The 17,644-nt window shown below is 39.4% G+C and overlaps 1 protein-coding gene across 9 annotated transcripts in view; it reads left to right on the top strand.

Moving 5' to 3' along the window:
* Nucleotides 1-17,644, top strand: part of LOC139944764 (protein unc-80 homolog) — a 124,577-nt gene that overhangs the window by 54,879 nt on the left and 52,054 nt on the right. For 6 of the 9 annotated variants that reach the window (XM_071941860.1, XM_071941863.1, XM_071941861.1 and 3 more), the window contains exons 17-24: nt 2,703-2,747; nt 6,001-6,200; nt 6,630-6,836; nt 7,254-7,475; nt 8,472-8,610; nt 9,170-9,351; nt 10,131-10,265; nt 13,921-13,962. In XM_071941860.1, the coding sequence (XP_071797961.1) occupies nt 2,703-2,747; nt 6,001-6,200; nt 6,630-6,836; nt 7,254-7,475; nt 8,472-8,610; nt 9,170-9,351; nt 10,131-10,265; nt 13,921-13,962 (1,172 nt within the window). The remainder of the gene's footprint in view (nt 1-2,702; nt 2,748-6,000; nt 6,201-6,629; nt 6,837-7,253; nt 7,476-8,471; nt 8,611-9,169; nt 9,352-10,130; nt 10,266-13,920; nt 13,963-17,644) is intronic. The other 3 variants (XM_071941864.1, XM_071941869.1, XM_071941865.1) reach the window with 2 other exon arrangements.

Genomic DNA, 17,644 nt, shown 5'->3' on the forward strand with positions numbered 1-17,644 from the left:
CCGATTGACCAATAACTTCTCAGGAGTGTTCTGCTGGCAGATGCTTATAATTAGAAATAAACAAATCATTGAAATCACTGACTATCTTAGCTGCTTTTTTAGAGGTTTTATTTTTCTGAATGTCCTTTGGTTATCGTTAAGATGTATTTACAGGACGCCATTTCACAAAGAACTAAGTCACACTTTGCTTAGCTATTAAGATTGATGCTTATCTTAAGATCAATCTTAGCTCTTTGTGAAAGGAAAACGCATTCACACATACTGTAAACATTCTTATGCATGATTTTCTCCAGTTAAAGACAGTGGACACCATTGGTAATTGTCAAAGACCAGTCTTCTCACTTGGTGTATCTCAGCATATGCATGAAATAACAAACCTGTGAAAATTTGAGCTCAATTGGTTGTTGAAGTTGTAAGATAATAATGACAGAAAAAACACCCTTGTCACACGAAGTTTTGTGCGTTTAGATGGTGGATTTTGAGACCTCAACTTCTAAATCTGAGGTCTCGAAATCAAATTCGTGGAAAAATACTTCATTCTCGAAAACTATGTCACTTCAGAGGGAGCCGTTTCTCACAATGTTTTATACCATCAACCTCTCCCCATTACTCGTTACAAAGTAAGGTTTTATGCTAATAATTATTTTGAATAATTACCAATAGTGTCCACTGCCTTTAAGATTGATGCTTATCTTAAGATCAATCCTAGCTTTTTGTGAAAGGAAAACCTGTTCACACATAAACATTCTTATGCATGATTTTCTCCGGTTGAACGCCCTCAATTTGTTGTTTCGGACATTTGTTAATTTTCTTGAATTAATGTGTTGGTTTAATTAACTTGACAAAGAGTTAGATATTTGAGTGGTGATTATACATATTTTGATAATAGACTCTTTTGAGATCTAAAAGGGGGAAGATAAAATTACAAGAAGAAATACTTTGTGAAATTTTACTCCCCCGGAAAAATTATCAGTTTAGCATGTATTAGTTTTCTCAGCTAGTGGATAGCTACCATAGGACAATCGATTGCATAGAAAAGCGCTTTGAATATTAAGTAAGTAAGGTTTGCGGTGACACCATGTAAACATATTTTTTTATGAGCAGTAGTGGCTTCTTTTTCTACATGGTGTCAATGCAAACTATACTTACTTAGTATTTTTCCAACACGCATAGTTTTATCTTGCTTTGAATATATTGTATTCTGCAGTGTGTATATGTTTTGCTTCTTTTTTTAAAACAGTGTGTCTAAAAGTTTTTTTTTTAAAAACATATTCCTCGCTCTTCTTATATTTCTCTCAGATTGTTTGATAACGAGTCAAAGTTTTTTGTTTAATTATGGGAGGCGCCTCTTTAATCTTGGGAGGCGCCTCTTTCAAAAATGAAATTTCTATCTGAAGAAGTGTTCAAGTGTTGTGTTATGTAGCCATTTGACAGGAACTAAACACAAGCTAGTTTTATCGATTTTCTGAAGATTTTTAAAGGGAAGGTACACGTTTGGTAATTACTCAAAACATTGTGGGAAACGACTCCCTCTGAAGAAACGTAGTTTTGAGAAAGAGGTAATTTCTCACTAAAATAATAAAAGACTTCTAGCTAGAGTCTTGTATTCTTATCTGAAAGCACACAAATTCATCCAAAAAGGTTTTTTTTTCTTTTATCATATTCTCACCACTTCGATGACCGATTGAGCCCAAATTTTCACAGGCTTGTTATTTTATGCTTATGATGGGATACATGTACACCAAGTGAGAACACTGGTCTTTGACTATTAAGAAACGTGTACAGTGCCTTTAAAATGAAAATTCTAAGAGTTATACCGATTTACTTGTGTTAAAAACGTTTGAGCGAAAAATTAACTTTTTGTTAAATATGTTTGAGAGAAAAATAAGAGAAGAGCTCCGTGGAGCAGTTGCATGGTAACTCACGTTACATTGGTCACTTTTCAGAAATCAGGTTTCCAATGTGAGTTTTAATGACTCAATATCAAGAGATCTTCTGTCCAGAATTGTGACTCATGTGACCAGTGTAATGTGAGTAACTGTTTGGGTTTACTCACATTACATTGGCCTCATTTCAGAAATCTGGTTTTCAAACTGAGTTTTGTTGACTCAATATCAAAAATCTTTTGTAAATACATGTAACAAAAACTCAATACTGTCTTTGAAATCATTCTCAAGTCCAGAATTGTGACTCATGTGAATAGTGTCATGCGAGTAACCTTTGTTTTGGTAACTCGCGATACATTAACAACATAAGTACACATGTTTATAAGAAAATTGTTTTTTATAATGAATTTCGATAACAACAAAAAAACTATCCACCCGAGTAAGCCTGTGATTTATTTTTTCACTGAACTCACACACACATCGGTGTAAGGGCAAAACCAAATAATACAAACAAATCACACTTAAAAACCAGAAAACCAGAATTGTGGCTCTTGTGATCAATGTAACGCGAGGAAAGCCCAGTTCATACTTCCTGCGAATGCGATTGCGATACGAATGTCGACGTCACAAATTCGCAACGAAAAATTCGCAGCAGTTCAACTCTGCTCAACTCACTTGCGAATGTCGCTGCGAAAGGAGGGTTGTGACAACAAATTCACGTCAAATTCGCTTCGCATGAAGTATGAACCCGGCTTAACCCACTTTTTTTTGCAAAAGGCATTGTACATGTTATTTATGTTTGCTTTATATACACAGATGAACACCCCATGTTTGGCATAGCATCCTCCTTTTTGTCTTCGTGTAAGTGTATAGATTGTCTCGCACTGTTAAAGATTAGTTTACAACATTGCAGCATTTTTTCCCTCCTTTTAAAGTGATGTTTTTTTGTGGTGCTTTTTTCTTATAAGATGATGTGGAACACGTAGAGTAGGTTATGGAAAGAAATGGTGCTTGTTTAGTGTCCTTGTTCAACCTATGATAGCCACTTGCTCGGTAAACCAAATTTATTAAGTCAGGAACTTGTGAGATTGAATCAATGCCTCAAAGTCTACATTTGGAATTCTACATTTGGAACTTTCTTTTTCGAATCTTGGATTTAATTTGATATAAAAATACTCAATGTTTATTCAATAAACATCCCAAAGCTTTGTGTTGAAAATGAAAAAATAAAAGTGAAAAATATATTTTCTTTTGATGAGGATGCTGACCAATGGACTATTTCTATTCACTAATCCAATGATCACTCGTTTCTGACTTCACTATACACATTCTACATAACCATAATTTAACATGAAGCAGTTATTCGTGTTTTATCCAGCAATGCATTTCTTTTCTTGCATTTCTTTTCTCGAGTGGAATTTCCTCCAATCCCGATCCATCATCCATACCTCATTTCACTGTTAATCCATCCATTTTTGGTATGAGATGTCACAGGTGATATTTGTTCATTGATTTTCAAAGGAAGTGTTCTGTTCTGTAATGTGTGTGTAAAATTTCAAGTTTGATTGTAAAAGAATTTAAAGGCATCATTGGTAAATTATTTTGGCATAAATTCAAACCAGTGGTGTTAGATCGAAAACACATGCAAATTGTATGTCATTAGCCCTACACATACAAATATAGTATATAGTTGTATGACTTCTGACTGGGGTACCCCAGAACAAAGATTCTGATAAAACAGGGAGACTGCCTTAGATAAATCTTGAAGATTGCTGGTTCAAATCCCCGGATTTGTCAATTTGTCTTTGTTCACATTAAAGGTAAAAACTACCTCAAATTTTACAGACACTTTCCTAAAAGTGAACATTACCTTCGTATAGATCATTCACAGCATTCTTCATTCTGCTTTCCTATTTGATAATTTGTTTGCTGTCTCGAAATGTGACGCTCCACCAAAGAATTGGACACATCTTGGAAATACTAAAATGGCATGAGAAGTCAAGAAAACAGAAATATCAGCCTTGATTTCAGTGTGATGTGATTTCTGAATTATTTAATTGTTGAGAAACACTTGGACCTCTAATTAACCCATAGTGATACCATGTTCTTTGGCTGTGGTGCTCTTTGCATTGTTCCACTACAAATTTACATTTCCAGCCCTTGTGCTAAAAAAAAAAAGCTTTCCTACTTTTTTCAAAGGGCCTAATATCATGCCTGATTATGACTAAATGGAAAAGTTGATGTTATTTCATGGTGGAGGTTGCCTGGAATTGCATTGTGTGACAGAATAAAACAATGGCTTACACCAATGAGCAAGCTCGAGTGACGACTAGACTTGACTAGACTGGCTGGACTATTAACCAAAAAATCATGGAGCAAAGGGAGATTGACTATTATATTATTACTGGTTTATTGTAAAAAACATCTGCTCGTCGCAGTCCAGAGACTGAATTAAAATACAGATTTACATTTTTATATAAAATTTTTAAAAACAGAGGAGAAAATTTATACACAAGAAAAATTTAAAAATTAAGAGCATAGTCAAAAGAGACGTTATGAGAACTAAAATTAGATAAAACAAAAACAAAAACATATCGAACCATGCATTGGAGCATGGTCGGATATGGTCAATTCATAGAGTTATATATAAGAAATAGAGCAGGCACTGGCCTATATATGCGCCCCGGTATGCGAGCAGGCGGCCATTTTCTAAGTTGACAAAACAGCTATCTCACAGCGTGTGTTTGTGTGGCCTTTTTGTAAGTTGAACAAACAGCATCGCGTGAGCGTTCAACAAAAAAAACCTCAAACGTGTATTTCATATTCAACGCGCGTGCAGAATGATGCGCTTGTCATCTTGCGGTCCCGTGGCGTTTGTGCACGAAGCATCACTCGTGCGCCCTCTAGTTCTTATATATAACTCTATGGGTCAATTAAAGAGCTACATGTACATCACAGTTACTGGTCAAGTCTAGTCACACACCCGAACTTCCTAAATGCTGAGGGTCTAGTCATAGTGGAGGCAATTTTTACTAGCCACTAACTGCATTATTCAAAAGATACACTTCAGAGCCCTACTTCATGACACTACTTACCATGGAATTATGCGCTTACCATGTTCTGTAGAGCACAGGATTCTATGAATAAGCCATTTTAAGCGCAAAATTATTTGGTAAGCAGCATGTAGAATAATCAGGGCAAACCTTCATAAAGCCTGTAAGCACAAAAACTTGCTACGCACAGAATAGTATTGCTTACCAGAAACAGGTTACCAGCAAAAATATTATAAGTTTACATTGTTGTTGCTGGTGCTCCTCTCACTATTTTGCTTAGCAAAGAAGTTTGCCTAGCAGCATTCTCTGCTTATCAGCTTTATGAAATTGGGCCCAGATGTGTTGACTTACTAACTTACTAATAGCTGCGTTTGACCCCCCAACATCAACCACCGACCCTCCATCATGCATCTCTTAACCCTAATCGTTGTTTTAGCCCTGGGCCTAATTTCATGAAACTGTTAAGCAGAACAAATTTTGCTTAGCAATTGTTTTTCCTTAGCAAAAAGTAGCTGGGAATCATGAAGATTACACTGTTTAGGCTGGTAACCCATTTCTTCAAAGCAAGATTTGTTTTTTTGTGCTAAGCAATTATTTTTGTGCTTAGCAGCTTTATGAAATTGAGACCTGTTGCCCTTTTTTGTACTTAAATTCCTCTCATCTATCCCAATGCCCAATGGATGAACAAAACACCTTCCTACAACACAGACTCCACCAATTCCTGAACCCTGTGCCGCTTTGTTTTAAAAGCAGTGTTTTCTGCTAAATGCAGTTTGATTGAATCTTGTTCCTGCCACTGCATCTCTGAATCTGTTCCCATCTTCCTCAACCTCTCCCCTTCCTTGGACATTCATTCTTAAGACGCAACACTAATCCCTAAAACGTTTTTTGACATTGTTTTAAAAGCAGTGTTTCCTGCTGAAATGCTGGTTGATAGAATCTTGGTCCTGTCCCGTCGCTGCCTCTCTGAACCTTTTCCCTGAACCTCATCTCTCCTCTTTGTGAACGCTGATTCTTAAGATGCTAAACTAATCCCTGCAATCCGCCTGATCTCCTTGTAGTGCTCGGTCGTTCAGGTAGCATCAAGAGCCGTAAGATCAGTTCAGTTTCCGTGGATGAGGATTCCACCGGGGAGACGAGTAGCGTCTTCAGCGAGCAGGTCAGCCCTCAGGAACCGGAGCATGTTCCTGAGATGGCTTCAACCCCGGACACCGTGGGACTGGATGAGATTGATCTCAGCAAGAATATGCCTTGGATTCCGGTAAGGGAAAATAAAATTGTTTGATTCCCTTCAAATTTAACCTCAGATAAGGGGGAAGATCAACGGTGATCTTGTTTGATTCTGGTCAAGTTTAGGCTGAGTTGTCAGATCATACTGGCTGGGGTTGTAACGCCCTGTTTCTCTATAGTATCAAAGCTACCAGCTTGAATTTGTGCGGTGTGGCAGCCCACAAACCATTGATCACATCATACAGTTTATTGTAATTAAAGTAGTAGAAACTAGATATACTTTTTTTCTCATTTCTTTTCTGGTTTTGGCAAAAATCATTCTGAAATTTTTTAGAGCAGCCCTGTCATCTTTTTGATTCACATTCAAGCCCTGTCGGTTGAGTTAATATGCCACACGTTGCATTGTTTTGCAAATGAAAAAAAAAAAATGAATATCTCCATTTGTGTTTATATACATCAGATTGTTGTTGAGATAGCAAGCAAAACCAACTTCATCTGCAATCACCAGCGATGCTGCCACCCGAACTGCTTTGAGCGCCAGAAACGTAACTGTTATCGTCTGATGAAGGCAGTGAGGTACATCAACGGTGAGGAAAGTCTCCTGAGACCAAAGGATGATGACACGGATGATAGGATGAGGAGGGTTGATGGCAAAGGCAAACGCAAGGTAGGCGGGTTTCGTTAATTGCATCTGAGATAAAGATGTGTAAAGTACTCCCGAGTCCTCTAGAAAAAAAAATCTACTAATCGGGTGGGATTTGAAATCAGTACCACTGCATTCTATGGTAGATAGACCAATGAGGATGCCTGGTGTCTGGCATAAGTGCATTCAGCAAATTATATCATTCTGCAGGCTTGCGTAGTATCATCCAAAACCACAGTGGATGACTTTGATTGGTCAGATAGTAGGAGGGTTGACTGTGTGCTGTGTAGATTCGTTCACCACAGAGTACTAAAGTACAGTGGCATAGTTTAACTATAGATTAAAACCACATTGAATGATATCGAATGGTCAGACAGTAGGAGGGTTAATATTAATAACGAGCATAATTAAATGACTTGTTTTTACTTTTATAATTTTCAGGAGTCGGGACAGGGCCACTCTACGCTACGCAGCTTCCGTGAGCTAAGGCGAGAGAGCACCTCGTCTACCTTGGACCGGCAGGTCAGCGTCTTCCGTCACCAGGCCAACACTTCCACCAGCCGCACTAATTCTGCCGTAGCCCTGACCAGTGGATCTTTCCCTGTGGATCTAGAATGGCCTAGGAAGGAAGATTCTCCTCAACTGAAGTATCTAAAGTCACAGGTATGGCTGACCAGTAGGGACTGATCGATATGGGCTGACCGGTAAGGGTAGAACGGTAAGGGCTGACCGGTAAGGACTGACTGTTAAGGACTGACTGTTAAGGACTGACCGTTTCGGACTGACCGGTAAGGACCAACTGTTTAGGACTGACTGGTAAGGGCTGACCATAAAGGACTGACCTGTAAGGACTGACCATTAAGGGCTGACCATTAAGGGCTGACCATTAAGGGCTGACCATTAAGGACTGACCGTTTTAGACTGACCAGTAAGGGCTGACCGGGAAGGACTGACCTGTAAGGACTGACCATTAAGGGCTGACCATTAAGGGCTGACCATTAAGGACTGACCGTTAAGGGGTGGCCGGTAAGGACTGACCTGTAAGGACTGACCGTTAAGGGCTGACTGTTAAGGACTGACCGTTAAGGACTGACCGTTTTGGACTGACCGTTTTGGACTGACCAGTAAGGGCTGACCGGGAAGGACTGACCGGTAAAGGCTGATTGGTAAGGGCTGACTGGTAAGGGCTGACTGGTAAGGGCTGACAGGTAAGGGCTGCTAGGTAAGGGCTGACAGGTAAGGGCTGCTAGGTAAGGGCTGACAGGTAAGGGCTGACTGGTAAGGGCTGACTGGTAAGAGCTGATCGGTAAGGACTGATCAGTAAGGGCTGACCGGTAAGAAATGACCGGTAAGAACTGACCTGTCAGGAGTTACCAGTAAGGGCTGACCGGTAAGGGCTGAGCGATATGAACTGACTTGTCAGGAGTTACCGGTAAGGGCTGTCGGTAAGGGCTGACCAGTATGGGCTGACCAGGAGGGCTGACTGGTAAAAGCTAACGGGCAAGGGCTGACCAGTAAGGGCTGACGAGCAAGGGCTAATCCATCACTAATCATGGTGTTACGTCAAATTTATATATTTTACTTTGGTCCTTCCAGGTGTAGTTTCTAGTTTTACAAAAGCTGATTATATTTTTATTATGTTCATCTCCCCAAACCTAGGCTATGTACCTGTGGCACAGCCCTCTGAGTCTTCTGAGCAAGGCAGCTCCAATCCTGACTGAAGATCTCTTCTCAGACATCCTGACGCTTGCTTGGGAGTTACTCCTGGACAGCAGTCAGCAGCTGGCTGGATCTGCAGGTAACCTCTCTCTCCAAATATGAAAGAACTACATGATTATAAAAGATTATAAAAGAAGATGAGGAAGTGGGGTGGATTTAACAAAGAGTTAAGACTAGTCTAGAAAACTAGCCTTAAGTTTTGAATAACTCCTAAAGAGCTCTAGAACTGGTCCCTAACTAAGGACTATTTTTGTCAAATCCACCACCCCTGGTGCTCTATCTATTGTTTGAATGTGAAACTTGCACAGTCTGTGAGAACCATTATCAATTATAAATTCCAAATGTCGCACAACCTTCCACTAGCTCCAATGGACCTCATCTGTACTGTCAACATCATCAAGGTCTTCAGAATAGTTTATGGCTCATAACATAAAAACCATCATGGCCCTCCCAACCCCCCCCCCACCCCCCCCCAAAAAAAAAAAATGTGTGTGTCTACTTGCCAGGTAGATTTTGTTCTTTAGAGAACTGTCTAATTGCTTTATATACTACCGAGGAGTAGATTTTCAGAACTTGTGAGACTTCTCAGTTCTGAAAAGACAGAAACATGTTAACAAATTTCTCCAACCTTCCACTAGCTGCCATGGTCCTCATCTGTGCCGTCAAGATCCCGGAGGTCGTCAGTAAGCTCATTGCTAGTGAGATGCACCACCAGGAGCCCGGCCAGCGAGTAGACGCCACTCAGCGGTTTGCCGTTCTCTGGAGGTTCAGGCATCAAGTCTGGCCACGCATGGAAGAAAAAGCTTCTATGATCTTCAGGGTAAGTAACACCAATGATTTAATAATAACAATAATAATAACATGCATTTATATAGCGCTTTATACCAGGTTTCTAAGCGCTGAACAAGAAGTGTACGATAACCAAAAATTACAACTAAAAGTGGGATGAAATAGCAGAAACTGAACAGACTAGACGGATTTAAATAAGTGTGTTTTTAGAGCAGTTTTAAATGAGTCCAGTGTAGGGGAGGCACGGATATGAACGGAAAGATTGTTCCAAAGGGTGGGAGTGGCGATTGAGAAGGAGCGGTTTTCCATAGTGAGTGCCGGGGGAAAAGGACCAGAGTTGAATTCCAGGTGGGCGGTAGATGATGATCGGAGAACACGAGTTGTTGGTTGCTTTTTGAGAATGAGTAATTCTGAGATATATTTAGGGGCTAGACCATTTGCCTCCTTCGGCCTCAATGAGGGCGTTTTTTGAGAGTGTGACTTCATTAGCCTTTCAATTGTTGGCATGGACGGTTGGCATGTACGGCAAAATGTTAGTAAAACACTCAATCATGTTAACAGATAATTTAACAAACTTCAATATTTTCTGCAAACTTTCAGTTAATAAAAATACCTTCAATGATTGGTTGCTTTTTTTCCAACAAATTCAACTAAATTTTTGAATATTTGTGTAACATTTGCATCTTTGGCTTTCCATAGTTTCAACCTCGGTTGGCAAAAACTTGAGCTATGATGTTGCAATAGAAAGGTCTTCAAACTGGTTACCAAACCGAAATACTATGAAAAATAAAAGGATATTTCTCCTCTTAGGTTCCACCGCCTAGCATCGACTTCACTGTGCCGTCACCCACCATTGGGCTGTCCCATCTCGCTGTCATTGACCCACCTTGGATGCCGGTCACGACCTCCGACCTTGAAGAGAAGGTCTCAACCGAAGAAGAAACAGTAAGTTTGCGAAATCGCTACAAGTTCTCAAAAACGGTCCACTCTCAACAACTGGGGCCAATTTCATAGAGCTGCTTAAGCAAAAAATTTGCTTAAGCACGAAAATAGCTTGCTTATTTTACACATGTTACTGGCCAAAATTTCATGCCATATACATTGCTTGTGTCTGGTATTTAGCTGTTGTTCACTTAGCATAACAATTGAGTGGAGTCTTGGCCGGTAATCTGATTTTACCAAGCAAGGATTTTTTTGCTTAAGCAAAATTTTGTGCTTAAGCAGCTCTATGAAATTGGGCCCTGTTGTTAGTCCACACTAACCACTTGGTTTAACTTGGTACAGTCTGTGGTGATGTAGATGTATAGAAATGGCAAGTATTTAATTCAGTTATAACTTTTGTTTTATTTTAATAGAACCCTTTCTTGATGACGTCATGGTTTGTTTACTGCATGACTTAAAGGGTTTTGGGTATTTTTTGTACGACACAAAACTTGCATGGTTTTACAGATTATGATGGTAGAAAGCTTCCCTTAAAATGATATTTGCTGAGGTGCTGTAGTTTTTGAGAAATGAGTGAAACAATTTCACAAAAATAATTTTTGGTTCAGTGAGACAAAAATAAATTTAGCACTAATTTACGTGACTCTCCTGAAAACATTGCTCTGATTTTCACTTTGGTTTTCTCTCAAAAACTTGAAGACTAGTAAAGCTGAAACTTCACCAGTTAAATTATGTTACATACATCGTCGTTCACAGTGAGTAGGGATTCATGTCATGCCCAAAAAATTATCAAAACCCTTTAACTGCTGTAACTGTGTCATGCAATTCTGACAAGAACAGAGACAAAATTGTTTTCTTGTTTCTTCTGCAAAGTGGTAAACAAACTGTGACGCCATCGACACTAAAGCTCTATTTTAATTTGGCTTCTTTTTCTCTTTGGATTTTGTTCTTTCAAAAAAAACTTTGCACAAAACTTGTTTTGGCCGATCACGTTGTTTTTATTGTGTTTGCAAACTCTGTGGATGCGAATTTTCTGTTGAAGTATTAAGGAGGTATTATACTTCTGAGAATATGTTTTTGCTCGACACTATAAGATTCCATTTCAGACTCCTGACATAATTGACTTCCCAAACGCTGCTTTAAGAAAAATCTTCTTTTTTTTCCTTTTTTTTTTTACAGACATTGGGTTTCTCTCATAGATTTTTTTTGAGTCCCCTCCCCCTGTGAGTAGAATAGCGCGACCCATACTGCAATAGGTTTTAACCTGAAGGAAAAGTAATGACCATTCCATTTGAAGTCACAGGGGTGGTGGGAAATGGTTTAAACATTCACAAACTGAAGAGTAGTTTTTTTTGGATATGAAGTTGTCACTGACACATCCCACTAATAACATAAGGTGATCTTGTGTACAAGTCGTGATTTAGGTACATATAAATAAAGAAAACTGATTTTTATAACCCGGTCATTCTACAGTTACTCAAGTGGTACTGTCCATATGGGAACACAAATTCTTGTTTCTCAATAATTTTGTGCCTGGGTGGTAGGAACTCATTTAAATTGTTGAAATTTGTTTAAAGGAACACGTTGCCTTGGATCGGACGAGTTGGTTTATGAAAAGCGTTTGAAACCGTTTGTTATGAAATGTATATGGTTAGAAAGATGTTTTAAAAGTAGAATATAATGATCCACACAAGTATCGCTCAAAATTGGACGGTTTTCATTTTACGTCGCGGACTAACACGGTCGGCCATTGATGGGAGTCAAATTTTTGACTCCCATAAATGGCCAACCGTGTTTGTCGACGAGGTAAAACGAAAACCACGCAATTTCGAGGCATATTTGTGTAGATCATTGTATTCTACTTTTAAAACATCTTTCTAACCATACAGATTTTAAGACAAACGGTTACAGAACGCTTTTCAAAGACCAACTCGACCGATCCAAGGCAACGTGTTCCTTTAATAATGAAAAAGTGTTCACCATGTCAAGTTACGAAATGTTTTTGAAAAGAAGAGCAACTTTATTTCTGATACCTTTGGTCAGTGGACTGTGCTGAGTGAGTAACTCTAGAATAGACCCTTCCCATGAAATATGTAAATTGCACATAGCGCGTGCGCACTAACGATTTGGTTGGCAAAATGAGGGAACATCGCGCTGTTTTGTACACGGCGAATGGGTGCGTGATGTAGACGCGATTGCGCGTCAGCTTAGTGCACAACTCTATGGCGTTTGCCAACCAACAGGGTATGTACGCATGCGTGAATGTGATTAGCATATTTCATGGGAAGGGTCCATTGCCCTTATTGATGTGTTGCCCAAGGAGGTGTGTACTAGAGTACAGAGGAGAAGGCTGCCTGAGGTATTCCGTACAGCCACTATAATATGCTGTCAATTCTTCTTAAAGGATTTGGGTACCTTTACAAAATGTCCATAGATTTACGTTAAACTTACAGGGTTTGAAGATAATGATAGTGGAAAGCTTCCCTTCAAATATTACTTACTGAGGTGCTGTAGTTTTTGAGATAGAGTAAAAAAAAGGCCTTGAAAATACGTTTGTAAATGATCAAAATAATTTCCGTCTCATGAGACGAAAATTATTTTCATGACATTGTTTTACTCATTTCCCAAAAACTACAGCACCTCAGCACGTAATATTTTCAGGGAAGCTTTCTATTATCGTTATCTTAAAACTGTGTAAGTTTAGTGTAAATCTGTGGACATTGTGTTTTTCGTCCTACAAAAGTTACATAGACCCTTTTTAAAGCGTTTATGAAACATAATGTCCCTACAGGTTTCTCTGGTATACATTGTAGTAAGCACACAAATTTGTTTACCAGTAAACAACTTAAATGGTTTGGTTACTTTTTGTACAACACAAAACACAAACTTCCAAAGATTCACATTCAAATTGTACGGTTTAAAGATATTGATTGTCAAAAGCTTCCCTTAAAATATTACTTGCTGAGGTGCTGTAGTTTTTGAGAACTGAGGAATACAATGTCGCAAAAAATAATTCTAGCACGTACATGTGCAACGGATTTATGCGATACTCCTGGGAAATATTGCTTTTGGATTTTCTCAAAATGTGACGACTATTGAAGCTGAAATTTCTACAGGTAAATTATATTGCATACATACTTCATTCATAGTGAGTCGGGATTCATGTCATGGCCAAAAACTTGATCTACAAATGGTACGAAAACTCTTTAATCATTGTAGGTTGAAGGTGTGCTTAAGGTTAACAGTAAGATGTAGGGGCAGTTAATATTTCCTACTATCTTGAGTTATAGAAAGGTTTGCAGTAACACCTTGTAATGACTATCTCTAACGAGTTGGGGTGGTTCTGAAAAGAACCGTTGGTTTCAACTCGACGTTTCGATCAGTATGCTCTGATTGTCTTCTGGAGAAAGCTTTCTCCAGAAGATGATCAGAGCATACTGATCGCCCAGAAGACGATCAGAGCCTACTGATCAAAACGTTGAGTTGAAACCAACGGTTCTTTTCACAACCACCCCAACTCATTAGAGATAGTCATTACATGGTGTTACCACAAACCTTTCTATATCGTATTTCCACCATGCAAAGTTTCAAATCCTACTTATCTTGAGTTAAAAGTCACAAGTTTTAACATGTACTTTCTATTATAACATTTCTGCAGCCGGGATTCTTTAGGACAGGGTCTAAGTGTTGGCAGTTTGCAGTAAGTAATGAGTTCTTAATCGGCCCTCTCCAGTTTTGCCCGGTGTGTTGCATTTAGGTCCCCCCGTACTGACTGCAGAAATACACCCATCCCAAAAATGACAAAGAGTACTGTCAGGTTTTTGTTTTTGTTTTTTTACCCCTAAGTTTTCATTTTCATCACTCCCACAAATTCCCAGGTCATAATGTCATAGTGTTTTAGTGATTTCAGAAATGGTATTTGTGAAAGCGGGGACAACTTCAGGGGGTGAAACCATGGCTGTGGCTTTTGGCTATGGCTTGATACAGTACATTGGGCATAGCTTATGGCTTCACAATGGTGGACAGGAAGTCACAGCCGGAGTCGCAGGTTTATACATTTTCATCACAGTGTTTCTCGCACACTTGAGATCAATAAGCCATTTGCAAGTTAGATTTGAATAGTGTCTGGTACCTTGGCTTATTTAGTCACAAGTTTAAGCTTGAAGTTTGAATTCCTTGGACTATAGATACAGTTGCTATGTCACATGACTAGGGACTCGGGCAAGCTGTTGAAAAACAATTCCTCCAGATAAGCAAACCCTGGGGGTGGATTTCACAAAGGTAGTCCTAACTTAGGACTAGTCCTAGGCAATGCTAAGAGATAGGACCAGTCGTAAGTTAGGATGAGTTACTGGTCCTAACTTAGGACCAGTCCTATCTCTTAGCATTGCCTAGGACTAGTCCTAAGTTAGGACTACCTTTGTGAAGTCCACCCCTGGTACCATTGTGGCATACTCATTCATACAAAATTGTGTGTTGGTGATCACCGTCGCTAATGTGACTCCCGAAAGCTTGCCCCAAATCATGCGACAAAGTGACTGTCTCTATATAGTCAGAGGAATTCAGGTTTAAGCAGTGACTAAGCAAGTCATTATTCCAGACAATATTAAAATCTAACTTGCTACTTGCTATTGGCTTTACTGTATAAGTGGGATGTGTACACCTTTGATAACATGTCTAGAGGTTCAAAGCGATTTTTAAAAAATGAAAAAAAAAAAAAAAAAAAAAAAAGCTTTATTGGGACTGAATGGCAGTGGCAATAGCACATTATTGACCGTTTCGTGGCATTTTTGAACGAGTCTTTCTGGGCAGAGAATGTACATGTACTGTACTCCTTTTATAAAATCTGTGCCCTCACATCTGATTCAGAAATGTCCAGGTATCAGTTGGGCATCACACGCACTGTTATGACTTTCACTCCATATCAACACATGGTGACTAGTACATTGAATCCAACACACATGGTGTAGAGTTTATTAGAACTACATTTAGATAATCGTCCTCTTTGAGACCTTTAGTGTTGCATGTCATGGCTGTATTACACTCTAGCAAGACGACTGCTCATGTGTGTTTTTTGGGATCGGTGTTTTCTGCCTGCCAGGGGTCCTTACAGAGTGAGCATGGTTTTTCTGGACATGATAGAGGTTGATTGGCCACAATGTGTTTGCATCATGGAACAGGTTAAATGCTATAAGGGTTTCGGAAATCATCACCTTCATATCAGTAGACCATTTAGGGGCGATGATCGACCAACTTTGAAGAACGCGGTCACCAAGCCCGGTAGTCAATGGGAGACTTTTGAGATGTCGGCGGCAGCAGACATAAATAATGGTCCTTTTTTGCAGCTGTAAGCGTACGCGCACATGCTCAGTATTGCGCGGGGGGTAGGTCTGAGCACGTAAACTACTCAGTAGAACTTTGAAAAGGACCTTCCAAAAGTTTCCCATGACCACCAAGTGGAACATTTATTGCAACAGGCTGTTGTAGTGAGTGACTGCATGCCACAGTGCAACAAGCCATTGGCCAGTTAAATTTGAATGGTGTCTGGTACACTGCCTTCTTCAGTCATAAGTGAATGCTCAGTTTAAATTCCTCAGACTATATCCAGTTATTTGCTATGTCACATGGTTAGGGATAAGCTTTACGATTAAGTTACTTATACATCAGGGGTGGATTTCACAAAGAGTTAGGACTAGTCTTATCTCGAGTTAGGACCAGTTACTCGTCCTAACTTAGGACTATCAATGCAATTTGTATATCTCCTAGGACTAGTCCCAAGTTAGGACTAGTCCTAGCTCTTTGTGAAATCGACCCCAGAAACAACAAGCACACGTACAAAAAAATATCATTAAAATACCCGGCTAAGTGCTCATTTGGAAGATAATAAAAGCTTGCCCTGAGCAATGCAATGTACGAGTAGCAACGGTGTTTAAGGTTTGGGGAGTTTAAATTTGGCATTCACTGGTTTACTGAACAAAGGACACCAAACGCCATTCAAATCTAACTCACTTGAGGCTTAACTATCACAAACTGCACATTTACTAATTTGATCACATAAAACACACTTTCCTAACACCAAATTTGTGCAGCATTTTGGACTAAAAATGCCAACGCAGTTGTTGTGCCCTACTGTTTGAGTAACTGTCAAATGCATATCGGTTGACTTCTACCCGTTTGAAAAGAGGCGAAGATTGGGGCGCCATTTTATCTGCCGAGGGTAATGCGGCATGTGAGCAACATGCAAATAAGATCTCCAGAGTTTGCCAGGCATGGTGTGATTGTCTGTGTGGAAAACCCAATGCAGTTTTTCAAGCTTCACCACAGAGTCATCTAAATTTTGCTGACAGTTTAAAGGAACACGTTGCCTTGGATCGGACGAGTTGGTCTATGAAAAGCGTTTGAAATGCATATGGTTAGAAAGATGTTTTAAAAGTAGAATATAATGATCCACACAAGTATCGCTCAAAATTGCACGGTTTTTATTTTACGTCGCGAACTAACACGGTCGGCCATTTATGGGAGTCAAAGTTTTGACTCCCATAAATAGCCGACCGTGTTTGTCGACGAGGTAAAACGAAAACCACGCAATTTCGAGGCATATTTGTGTAGATCATTGTATTCTACTTTAACAACATCTTTCTAACCATACCGAATTTATAACAAACGGTTAAAAGAACGCTTTTCAAAGACCAACTCGACCGATCCAAGGCAACGTGTTCCTTTAAAAAAGGGAAATGTTTAAGTTCAATTTTGTGGTAAACTCCAATAGCTACGTATGTGAATGGAGAACAAATTACAAGTCTCTATCGTCACAATAAAAGGGTGTAAAATGCCATCGCATTCATTATCCTCCCATCTAAAATATCTGATGACATCAGACTGAGAAAACTTCATTACTGACTTTTCAGAGTGATATTTGAAACAATGACGCCTATGGGTCTTTACATTCCAAAGAGGAATATTTAGACAGTCAAAATGTCAAATTTAAGGCTGTTTTTAAAGAGTATCGTTAAAAGTCAGGACCAAATTTACTGACCCAATTTTTCTCAGAATGATGGCATCGGATGTTTTAGATGAGGACTCTATCTATTGGGAAACTTACATCACAAAATTGAAGTTTAGATTCAAAAATGATCTTTAGTTTCAAAAATGACCTGGTGTGACATATTTGGTGCGTTTTGTTAGCTTTCCTGGGTTGACCCTGGTCTGCCCCCGGTACGTTCGAATAGCTTTGAAGTCATTCCAGCGGCTCAGCCGGGTCAGCCCCCAGTGCCCTGCTTGTGGAGTGGGTCACTTGGGGGTAACCTGAGGTGCATGCCATCACCATGAGAGGGCGAGTGTAATCGTTCGATTAGCTCTTGTCAGGGGCTCACCCAAGTGAG

This window comes from Asterias amurensis, chromosome 12, assembly GCF_032118995.1.
Source record: "Asterias amurensis chromosome 12, ASM3211899v1".
Taxonomy (NCBI): domain Eukaryota; kingdom Metazoa; phylum Echinodermata; class Asteroidea; order Forcipulatida; family Asteriidae; genus Asterias; species Asterias amurensis.